Here is a 12,010-nt window from a genome sequence, read left to right as displayed (position 1 = left end):
GGTGGTCATAAAGGGATGGACATGGTCAGAAACAATGCTCAGGTAGGCCGTGGCATTTAAACGATGCCCAATTGGCACTAAGGGGCCTAAAGTGTGCCAAGAAAACATCCCCCACACCATTACACCACCACCACCAGCCTGCACAGTGGTAACAAGGCATGATGGATCCATGTTCTCATTCTGTTTACGCCAAATTCTGACTCTACCATCTGAATGTCTCAACAGAAATCGAGACTCATCAGACCAGGCAACATTTTTCCAGTCTTCAACTGTCCAATTTTGGTGAGCTTGTGCAAATTGTAGCCTCTTTTTCCTATTTGTAGTGGAGATGAGTGGTACCCGGTGGGGTCTTCTGCTGTTGTAGCCCATCCGCCTCAAGGTTGTACGTGTTGTGGCTTCACAAATGCTTTGCTGCATACCTCGGTTGTAACGAGTGGTTATTTCAGTCAAAGTTGCTCTTCTATCAGCTTCAATCAGTCGGCCCATTCTCCTCTGACCTCTAGCATCAACAAGGCATTTTCGCCCACAGGACTGCCGCATACTGGATGTTTTTCCCTTTTCACACCATTCTTTGTAAACCCTAGAAATGGTTGTGCGTGAAAATCCCAGTAACTGAGCAGATTGTGAAATACTCAGACCGGCCCGTCTGGCACCAACAACCATGCCACGCTCAAAATGGCTTAAATCACCTTTCTTTGCCATTCAGACATTCAGTTTGGAGTTCAGGAGATTGTCTTGACCAGGACCACACCCCTAAATGCATTGAAGCAACTGCCATGTGATTGGTTGGTTAGATAATTGCATTAATGAGAAATTGAACAGGTGTTCCTAATAATCCTTTGGGTGAGTGTAGTTTCCTTTGTAATGTACTGCATTTTAAGATTAATGATAATTATAATAAAGCAAAACTCCAAAGACTGGATGAAAAATAATGCTTTCAAAACAAAATTATATAATCAGAGCATATGTATTTAGTAAATAAAGCAATCAAATTGAAAGTGATTATGTAACTTCTTATGTAATGATAAGTAAACAATAATAGTAAAGGAATTAATGGAACCCAAGTCTGAAGATTAGTGCCAACTCTCCAAATATGAGGAAATAGACAAGAAGGATGAAAGCTTCAATAAGGAAAAATCTCTCTTCAGATGCACCAAGAGAAATGTACGAGTAACACTTTTATAACACATCTTAACATGAGCCAAGGTCTTTTGAGTTTTACATTTAACTCTATCTAGCATGAGCAACTGCAATCTGATTTCTTCATTTAACCTGATATTTAGTTTCTGAAGTTTCAGAGTTATAAAATAATTGGTTTGCCATAGGGATGTAACTTAAATGGTTATGTTTGTGTCCCTAAGCCTACTGAGTGATGAAAAATTGAATATCAATCAAAAGATAAGATTATCAATAAAGAGCAATAGCTTCAGAAATCAGAGGTTATCATCAATGCCTGGCATTAGAAGAAACAGAAACCGAAACAGATATAGGCCAATTCTGCTTTTTCATTGTTTTATTTTTAGATTGCATTATTCTTTCATTCCTGCCTGTGCTTGATTGTCATGCATTATTGCTGCACCCACGCTCCCAGGGATCTTACTGCACACAGCAGCAATAAAGATGGACAAATAACAGGTTGTAATTATTGACCCATTCATTCCTGGAACAAGGAAATAAGTTAAATAAATACACAATGGTCCAAAGTTCCTAAAAGGAAATGCACATTTCATCGTTACAAAAACATGATTCTGGCTCATGAAACAGCCAGAGGGGAAAAAAAAAAAGATTAGTTGTGCTATTTACACATACTGACCAAATCTAACACGCAACCTTTTAATTGAATTACTCACTGAGAAAACTAAGGTTCTGATGCAGCCAAAATGCACCGAACTGAGAAAATGAGTCAAAACTCTCTTCCTCGTTTCCAGCCCTTTCTTCCAGAAGAGCAGTTCTCATGCCCACGGCACTTGGGACAAAGCTCAAAGCTAGACATGGTGTCCCTCATATTGCCCTTGCTGCCTCTTCGGTTGGCTACTTTTTCTTGTACTGCGAGAGAAAGAAACAAAAACACACAAACAAACTGATATGCACGCGATCAACAACAACGGTGCAGACAATCGGGCTGTAGCAGGGGACAAAAGTATGACTGCTGTAAGTCAATGCATCTCAACAAGTAAACATATAAACGAGGACACGATCCTATATAACCCAGAATCAACCTTTTTCAGATTTGACAAAAATGCGTGAACTTGCAAAAGATGCCGTTGACGGCTTTCTTGGGCAGTCGGAGCACAGGTGAGGGGATCTTAGGACATACTGGCACACTGTTTAGTTCATGCAAAAAGCAATAAGAGTTTCCAAGCCCTTTGATCTCTTTCCTTGTCGCTTAAATCAGGCAGAAAGTTGGCATGCAGCAAAGAGAACAGCAATGACGAACAGAGGGGCGAAACAGGGTGTTTCTGTTCCTGATAAAGTCTGGAGAGCTTTGACTAAGCAGGCTGACATTTGCTTACATGAAAAGCCCTTGTGAAGTGAATGTAAATGGTTCAGGAAACACACCACCTTTGCCATACAGGCTTTTAAAAACCATGTCACTGGCATAAGGGCATAACTCAGTGAATGATGGTGCAGTACAAGACCAGTGCTAATGTTATGTTCTCCCCCATGCTCGTTTCACATCTTATGACTATCGCACTGCATAGGGAGGTCTCAGCGTTAGACTTCCCTGACTAACGTAAGAGGTCCCCTTTCACAACTCTCTACGTAAGACGTTTATTGTGTAAGTAGTGGACACAAAACTTGGACTGCTTGTTCTTTATGTATCCAAATTTGCATAACCAGCGATATTGTTTTTTGTTTTTAAACCGATATAGATAATAACGCCTGTCATGCCTAGGTCACATGAGTCACATCACCCACCCGGTACTACAGCATAGGTTTTGAAAAAGATTCTTATGGAAAAGATGAAACACAGATACCAAACAATTAAAGACAAGGATGAGATCTGCGGACTGATTTTAATCTTTTTAGATTTGTTTTTACAGTATTGTAAATGTCCATGTCAGGTGTCACTCAACGAGTCAAACAGTTCTCGGTTTTGTTCCCTTGCGAACTGTAAGTGGATTTGATTAAAGAAGGTGTTTTTGAGGAAGTTGAAAATATATTTTATTCACTGAGATGTTGTTACATAACGCATGCTTGTCTAATGTAGATGTTCTGAAACTGGGGGTCCTAGGGGGTCCACAGCAAAATACCCCAGCTCTCGCACGTTTTTCCCGTCAGCAACCCAGCCCCCCCCCCCACACTCCTACACATTAAATGGTCTAATGAATTGCTTTGTGTTTTTACAGGATGTTTAAGATTTACCATCACTGTGCCAATTATGTAACAATAAGTCTGCTCAGTTAACTGGATTGACCCGACTTACATCCTGAGGTGGTGGTGGTGTTTTGTTTTTTGACAGCACATTAAAATTGATGAGCTTCAAATTACAAGCTTCTTCTTAACCACAATTACAGGCTACAACTCTGCTATAGCTATCGCCCTTTCTTTGATTTTCTGATTTAGCACCAGCAAAAAAAAAAACAACAACTTGTTTTTAATATTCAGTTTAGCAAGGGGGTCATTCCACACCAACTCAACCAGTGCACTTTAGGTTGACTTTTAACAGGTCATGGGTCAAATGGGATTTTTTAAAGAATAACTAGTTATTCTTAACTCTGCATACCCAGGTGACCCCCAGCTGATTTTGTCTAGCAAAATGACAGAAGGTTGGACAACCAAATGTCCCTCTTCTGCTTGAGTTGGTGTTGAATGAAATATTTTGTCACAATCATCTCAAATCCACATATAAAAATCCATCCAAATATAAAATAAATAATTAAAAATGCTTCAGGTGTTCTGTACTGGTATGGCCTACGTTTTTCACATTTATTTGTTCACCTTTGTACATGTGTCATGTGTGTATATGCCATAAAACGTGTGTTGGCTGTTAACAGATCATATTGGGGTGGTCCGCAACTGTAATGCCACACAAAGCCGATCCGCGGGGCAAACAGTTTGGGAACCACTGTCACAGGGTAACTTCATTTCATGCCACTCCTGCTTTCAATCAGACTGCACATGTGCTGCTTGTGTACTTAACTTAGGATGTGGGGAAAAGGCAATGGCTTACTAACTATAATCTGGAAGGCGGCAATGCACAACCACCGATCTGTAAAATTCACCAAGCACGCAAACAAGCATGCACCTACTTTGTCGATAACCCAGTCGGCATCCGCTATGGCTCGGCTGATGATCTGCTGGACCCTCTCTGGGTCGTCTTCATCAGCGTGCGAGTTAAAGCCCTGAGGAACAGAGGGTGCGACACCAGCATGAGATCTGACCGCAGCTGACGCAGGACAGAGACTAGATTTAGTTTGGGGGTTTTCCGTGCCAATCACTAAGCTTGGCATCTGGCCTGTTTCACTTTTGTACCGAAGCACCATGAGCGCCATACAGGGCAGCAGTGTGGTGTAGTGGTTTGGCCTCTGGACGCCATGAGCGGGGGCTTGTGGATTCATGCACAGGCGGGGGACTGTTGCTCTTGATCCTGTACAATAATGTGACCAATTTAAGCACATCTGGATCTGCTAAGAACAATGTAAAGACTATGCTGCTGTTAATGAGAACAACTGAATTGTTACATAACATAATTACAGGCAATTAACTTTTCCCCAGAGCCCTGCTGAAACAACAACTGCATAATGATGGGTTTGAAAGAATGCGTCCTGGTTTTCACCTTGGGCAAACTCTGTCAGGCATCCGAGAGCAGTTCATGGGTTAAGGAGGAGGTGCAGGGGCAGAGGAAGGTCACTGTCTGCTCGGCCTGGCGTACCTGTCTCACGGCGTGCCGGTAATGCTGCTGCGCGGCGGCGGAGGGCAGCTGTCTGCAGCAGCGGAGCAGGTAGCGGTAGAGCCGCAGCGGCGTGCGGACCAGCTCGGCGGCGGGCAGCGGGGGCGGCATGACGCTGCGTCCCTGCTGAGGTCATCGGCGTGACGTCATCAACACAAACAACGCACTTCCGCACAGAAAACGCACTTCCGCTGGCATGTGATTTAGCAGCGGCTCTCTAGCAGTACTGTCCAACAGGTGAGAGCTACAATGTTAACAATAAACTTAACTGCAACGAATGCATATCGTCATCCATTAGCAACAATAATTAGGACTATCAATTATTGAAGAATATAGTTCACTTTAATCAGAACTTTATTTTTAACTTGTTTTTTGGAATAAGTCATGTCTTGGGAAAAGTGTAACCCATATTTTGTCTCTCTGGGTAAAGACGTCTAAGAAATATTAACAGCATGTAAACCCAAGACTCCAGTGATGTTGTTTTATGTTTCTAATTATATACATCTGTAATCTCGTCCCAGAGCAGATTTACTAGCTCAACACTCACAGCTACAGTCAAACCAGCTGTTTCTCTTCAGTCCTTATATAACAGCAGGCACTATCGCTATATTATAGTCATACTTACAATGAAAAGTATTCAATGCCGGAGTCCTGCCCTGCTTTAAAGAAAACGCGCCGAATTACAATGTCAATATTAAAATCCGAGTCCAACTTTAAAAGCCGCCCTGACAGAAACGGAGAAGGATTTAAGGTTCCTAGTGTAATGCGTGGCCTGGATGGGTCTTGCATTTGCTCTTATATATGGACAGGTGTGTTAGTTAAAACTGCCTCACACCTTTATTTCCATAATATCCCCCAAAAAATGGCTTAATTGCTTTCTTATTGATTGTGACCAAGTACACCTTCTACAACAATTCTGACCAATACATATATTACAGTACCAGCGCAGCGGATGCATTTGCCTCCAATAAGAATGAAATGCAGGAGCTTTACTAGTTCAGAAAAAGTCAATTAAGCCCTGCATCATTGGGACAAAAACCAGACTATTGGCCATTGCAGAGGGACTACTGTGTCCACATACCTGCGTATTTAAGAGCTTCCTTCCTGTAATCACACAATGTGTAAATTAGCCTTACTGGCCCGTGAGTCACAGAAGGAAAACATACATTGTGGTTAGGTGTGTGCAGATTGGAAAATCACCTATCTGTTCCTCCTGATTTGTGCTTTGTTTGTTGTAAAGAAACATGATCCTCACAGGTGTTCTTCACAATCATCATCAAGGGCTCCCAAGGGCCAGTAATACTAATAAGATAATGCATTAAAGCCTGTTTCAATGCCAACGTCTGTAAAAAAATTAAAGTGTGCAACTAGTTCTCACAATAGGTTGGTTTTATATTTCCATTGGCCTTGGGGGAGCTCACACATTAAACAAATATATAAAACAACCATGGACTAGGAATTCATGTATATCTTTTAGTTACTTCCCTTTACTGGAAACTCATTCAATAATTATTTTAAGGATGTAAACAGAAGTTTAATAATAATAAGCTTCCTCTTTCACGTAATTGTTCAAGATTGGGCTTCTTCAAATAATCATATAGCTAAGCAGAAATGAGCCGAGTCAGGTAGGCTGCTGTCAAATTCCTCAATAAGAGGATAAACAGGAGGTACCTCCCTGATCTTGATTGTGTAGGCGGCTGTTGAACAAAATAAAATAAAATAAAGGGAAAAAAGAAGGAAAATCAATCAAAGTTGTAAAATCTGCAAAGGAATCTTCACTCTCCTTCAACTTTGAGATGGTAGTGAAGAAACATCAGCCCAAAAATTCCCCTCGTGACACTATCTCCACCTCAGCATCACTGTACATTTGTTTGGTTTTCCAGCGTTTCAACATTACTTCCCCTTCTCATCAGTGCTACAGTATTGTAATTGTTGATGACTGAACTGTTGAAAGGTATTATGCGTGCAGGGAAGAAGGAAGTTGTGGCAACCCAAACTATTGACCTATTTTTAGGCTGGTGGACTATTTTTATATATTTTTAAATAAATAAATAACCAGGGATAACAGGGAATCTGTGGAGACACCATCCACACTTCCTGCTGTGAAGTTGACTAGATCAACCGTTTCCTGTTGCCTCCAGAGTTAAGTGGTTTCAGGGTGTGTTGGTGCACAAGAGGTATGTCAAATGCACAAATGAACAACAATGCAATGCCAGGCAGAATCAGCGAGCATTACTAACAGGAATGTATGCATTTCAATAAGCCTGAGTTAAGCTTGTAAACTGTTCCTGCTTAACACACATTGATATACACTCACCTAAAGGATTATTAGGAACACCTGTTCAATTTCTCATTAATGCAATTATCTAACCAACCAATCACATGGCAGTTGCTTCAATGCATTTAGGGGTGTGGTCCTGGTCAAGACAATCTCCTGAACTCCAAACTGAATGTCTGAATGGGAAAGAAAGGTGATTTAAGCAATTTTGAGCGTGGCATGGTTGTTGGTGCCAGACGGGCCGGTCTGAGTATTTCACAATCTGCTCAGTTACTGGGATTTTCACGCACAACCATTTCTAGGGTTTACAAAGAATGGTGTGAAAAGGGAAAAACATCCAGTTTGCGGCAGTCCTGTGGGCGAAAATGCCTTGTTGATGCTAGAGGTCAGAGGAGAATGAGCTGACTGATTCAAGCTGATAGAAGAGCAACTTTGACTGAAATAACCACTCGTTACAACCGAGGTATGCAGCAAAGCATTTGTGAAGCCACAACACGTACAACCTTGAGGCGGATGGGCTACAACAGCAGAAGACCCCACCGGGTACCACTCATCTCCACTACAAATTGGAAAAAGATGCTACAATTTGCACAAGCTCACCAAAATTGGACAGTTGAAGACTGGAAAAATGTTGCCTGGTCTGATGAGTCTCGATTTCTGTTGAGACATTCAGATGGTAGAGTCAGAATTTGGCGTAAACAGAATGAGAACATGGATCCATCATGCCTTGTTACCACTGTGCAGGCTGGTGGTGGTGGTGTAATGGTGTGGGGGATGTTTTCTTGGCACACTTTAGGCCCCTTAGTGCCAATTGGGCATCGTTTAAATGCCACGGCCTACCTGAGCATTGTTTCTGACCATGTCCATCCCTTTATGACCACCATGTACCCATCCTCTGATGGCTACTTCCAGCAGGATAATGCACCATGTCACAAAGGTCGAATCATTTCAAATTGGTTTCTTGAACAATGTTCAAGTTCAAGTTCACTGTACTAAACTGGCCCCCACAGTCACCAGATCTCAACCCAATAGAGCATCTTTGGGATGTGGTGGAACGGGAGCTTCGTGCCCTGGATGTGCATCCCACAAATCTCCATCAACTGCAAGATGCTATCCTATCAATATGGGCCAACATTTCTAAAGAATGCTTTCAGCACCTTGTTGAATCAATGCCACGTAGAATTAAGGCAGTTCTGAAGGCGAAAGGGGGTCAAACACAGTATTAGTATGGTGTTCCTAATAATCCTTTAGGTGAGTGTATGTCAGACTCTGTTACTCAGCTAATGGGGCCCTGGCTCTTTTAGCTATGAAGTCAGCGATATCTTTGGGACTTGATCCAGTTTTGTGTGTCCGCCACGCCCCCTTTCATTTGCAGTTAACAGGATGCAAGTTATCACCCCAGATATTGAAGGTGGTCTGTCCAGTATTGTATTTTTTCTGGTCTTATATGGAATTGCATTAGGTTGAATTATATACTTTTTGTTGTGCCACTACATTATCCTGTAATAATATCTACAATACCAGTGCGTTTCTACACACATAAAGACATCATCTGAAAGAGTGAATGAATGAATAGATAAAGAAAATAGAATAAAACAGAACTCGATCTCAGAGGAACAGTTTTTAGCAGCACCATCCACAGCGTCCTTTATGTCTTCTGGAAAGCACCAAAAGGTTTTCCCAGAAACGCCCATCGGGACCTTCTTACAGAGATCTTATCGGCGGCCATCCGAGGTGATGACTTGGTGTTGCCTGGCTGTCGACACGCGCCCCCCTGTGCCCTGTGATTCAGTGCGGCCAGCTGGCCCAGCCGAAGCCCCAGAACAAGCCCCCTGTTTCATGGCGGCACAGTGCTTTAGTGTGGGGGGAATAAATTGCCTCATTGTTGGCGAATGTTGCGTCTCAGTACACAACATATTACCCAGCAGGCACTTCCCTGGTCTGCATTCCAGGGCCGTGAGCGCACCTCCCTTCTTGTCAGCACTGACCTTGACTGGAATTAACCAGCGGTGTCCAGGTGAGGTTCTGAACAAGTTTTCTCTGAACACACCTGCTTCCAGTCACTCTCTCACACACTGCCCTGCCCCGTCCCCCCCACCAGCTGCAGCCTTAATCCTCACTCTCCCAAACTGCAACACTACCTATGATGTCTCAGCAGCGACCCCAACTCAAACTGAACACTTACAATGAGCCCGTACCACTATACTTCGAATGCTAGCTCTAACACAAACCCCAGCCCTATAGGTCTAACTACCCCTAGTCCCAAATATTAACCCTCTAACCCTTCCTGATAATTCCCCACTGTCAACCCCAATCCTCCAAGACAAGCCTCAGCCCTCACTCCTAAATGACTGCAACTCAGTCTGTCCTCTTCTTACCATTTCATTCTTGCAGAGTGAGGCAAAGCACAAGAAAAGTCAGGCAGCTTATGTTATAGACAGGTCTCTGACCAGCAGCCACAGAGAAGCACATTATGTAGCGCGCACACAAACACACACACACACACACACACACACATACTTACGAGCACATCAATGACATCAGGTGGAAGTAAGGAGTATTGCTTTCCATCATAAAAATAATTCAGTATTTGATCAGGGGACACACTTACTTAATGTACAGAAACAAAATGAACGTTTTGGTGTGTGCATAATATATAACTGCACCTTATGTTTATTCATATGTAGATTCAATTTTGTAAACTACAACAAAAGTATTTTTTTAATAATTTGTGTACTGTCTCTGCTTCCTGGCAATGTGATAGGATTGGTGGAAGCACCTTTGGCAGAAATTACAGTTGTAAGTCTGTTGGTATAGGTCTCTACCAGCTTTGCACACCTATATATTGTTATGACATGGATGCTTTGAGCAGTCTTGGCTATATAAGCCTGTAGCTCTTGCAAAGTTGCCATTGGCCTCTATGTAGCCCCTCTGAATAGTCTCCTTCTTGCTCAGTCATCTAATTTGGAGGGTCGGCCTGGTCTTGGTGGTGCCATATACCTTCCACCTCTTATTAATTGTCTTGACTGTGCTGCAAGGGATATTAAAAGCCTTTGATATATATACACTACTGGTCAAAAGCTTTAGAAAACCCAATTTTTCCAGTTTTTACTGAAATTTACAGTTTAATGTCTCAATGTATTCTTTCTACAATGGAATTCAAATATTGTTCAGAAAGTTCTTCCCAGCACTGATGCAGACGTTCCCACAAATGTGTTGCACTTGCAGGTTGCTTTGTCTTTCACCCTTCTGTCTAGTTCAACCCATGTTTTGGGTCATTATCTTCCTGTAGGATGAACCCCTGACCAACTAGGCGTATACCAGAAGGTATTGCATGGCGCTGCAAAAAGCTGTAGTAGCTGTTTTGGTTCAGGGTGCCACTCACTCTGTGGAAGTCGCCGACTCTGGATCCAGCAAAAGAGCCCCAGACCATCACCTCCTCCATGTTTGACAGTTGGTGTCACACACTGAGGAACCATCCTTTTGCCTACTCGACGGCGTACAAAAACCCTGTGCGACGAACCGAAGACTTCAAATTTTGATTCACCGGTCCATAAGACGTTCTTCCAGTCTTCAGTAGTCCACTGCCACTCTCTTGATATATATATATATATATATATATACACACACACACACACATTTTTTTAAATATAATTTTATTTGATAGCCATCCCCTGATCTGTGCCTCTCCGCAACTTTGTCCTTAGTTCTTCTGAAAACTCCTTGGTGCTCATGGATGAGTCTTTGCTTTGAAATGCAGCACCCAGCAGATGGACCCTACAGGAACTGCTACATATATCCTGAAATAATGAGAATCATTACACTTTAACACGGGTGGAGGCCACTTGTGTGATTCTGAAGGTGATTGGTTACATCTGAGCTAATTTAGGATTGCTATTTACAAGGGTGGTGGACACTAATCCAGACAAGCTATTACAGTTTACATTTTTCTACCGATTTCTCGATTATTTTGTTTTCCACTTGGAAGCTAAGTTGAGGATGGTTAGATGAAGAAATATATACATTTTGTGTGCATTTGAATTCCAGGCTATATGGCAAGAAAAGGTTTTTTTGTTTGTTTGTTTTGTTTAAAAGGCACTGTAATTGTTTTGAGTTGCACCGTGTTGTCACTTGAATCCATTTAACCATGATGAAGTGTGTGTGTACAGAGCAGGACATCCACTAGATGGCAACAGAAACAAAATGTGCAATTCCAACACTTCTTTCCAGCAGTTTAGGAAATTGACTCTTTGTACTGTGTGGCAGGTTTTTGTGAATCATTACAGAATGGTAGTAATTTTCAGTATTGAATTCAGACTGAAGGGAACAAGAGTGGAGTAAGAGCTCACTGCTGCTCTGGCTACTCCAAATAATGTAGCAATAATCTGCCAAGTGTCTTTACAAAAGGAAGAAGAAAGCAGTAGTTTAATGACAGTGAAATGCAAGTCTTCATGAATGGTCACGATGCAGTGTTGCTAAATTGCATAGGGTTTGAAATCTAACCTCATTAAACACAGCTAAGTTTTAATGCCTCTGAGCCTTGGCTGGATGGGTTGTTAAATTTACTTGTCCTCCCCTCCTTTCCTTGAAATATTCAAGACTTAATGTGCCATTACTTAGACAAGGCTGCCATGTATGGTATAAAAAAAATCCAACATTTTTTCCCACAACCTCCATCCGACTGAGCTTTTGCTGGAGTGCTCTTGAAAGCACATTAACACGCCAGGTTATACTTGAAAAAACATGGATACAAGCCAATCACTTCCTTTGGTTGCTGCCTGTCAAATAATCACTTCCGCCAACTTTTAAAGACCCAGTGTGCACAAAAACAATGTAAA

At 42.1% G+C, this 12,010-nt stretch overlaps 1 protein-coding gene across 4 annotated transcripts; it reads right to left on the bottom strand.

Annotated features, from left to right (window-relative positions):
• Nucleotides 1-1,487: 1,487 nt before the first annotated feature.
• Nucleotides 1,488-5,775, bottom strand: lyrm9 (LYR motif containing 9). Of its 4 annotated transcripts, XR_010805268.1 has the most exons (5): nucleotides 5,520-5,773; nucleotides 4,877-5,138; nucleotides 4,254-4,346; nucleotides 1,851-2,046; nucleotides 1,488-1,660 (listed from the first exon to the last, which is right to left on the bottom strand). XR_010805268.1 is itself a non-coding variant. In XM_066695925.1 (4 exons), exons 2-4 carry the CDS (start codon nucleotides 5,003-5,005, stop codon nucleotides 2,032-2,034), a joined length of 237 nt encoding a protein of 78 aa, XP_066552022.1. In that variant the 5' UTR covers nucleotides 5,006-5,017; nucleotides 5,520-5,775; the 3' UTR covers nucleotides 1,488-2,031. The 4 variants fall into 4 exon arrangements, 3 of the variants coding, with proteins under 3 accessions (XP_066552022.1, XP_066552020.1, XP_066552021.1); XM_066695925.1 differs by having other exon boundaries at nucleotides 1,488-2,046; nucleotides 4,877-5,017; nucleotides 5,520-5,775; XM_066695923.1 differs by having other exon boundaries at nucleotides 1,488-2,046.
• Nucleotides 5,776-12,010: the final 6,235 nt, after the last annotated feature.

The sequence above is a fragment of the Amia ocellicauda genome, chromosome 22 (genome assembly GCF_036373705.1).
Source record: "Amia ocellicauda isolate fAmiCal2 chromosome 22, fAmiCal2.hap1, whole genome shotgun sequence".
Taxonomy (NCBI): domain Eukaryota; kingdom Metazoa; phylum Chordata; class Actinopteri; order Amiiformes; family Amiidae; genus Amia; species Amia ocellicauda.
Note: the sequence above shows the minus strand (reverse complement) of the source record. Positions and strands in the feature narration are given on the sequence as shown.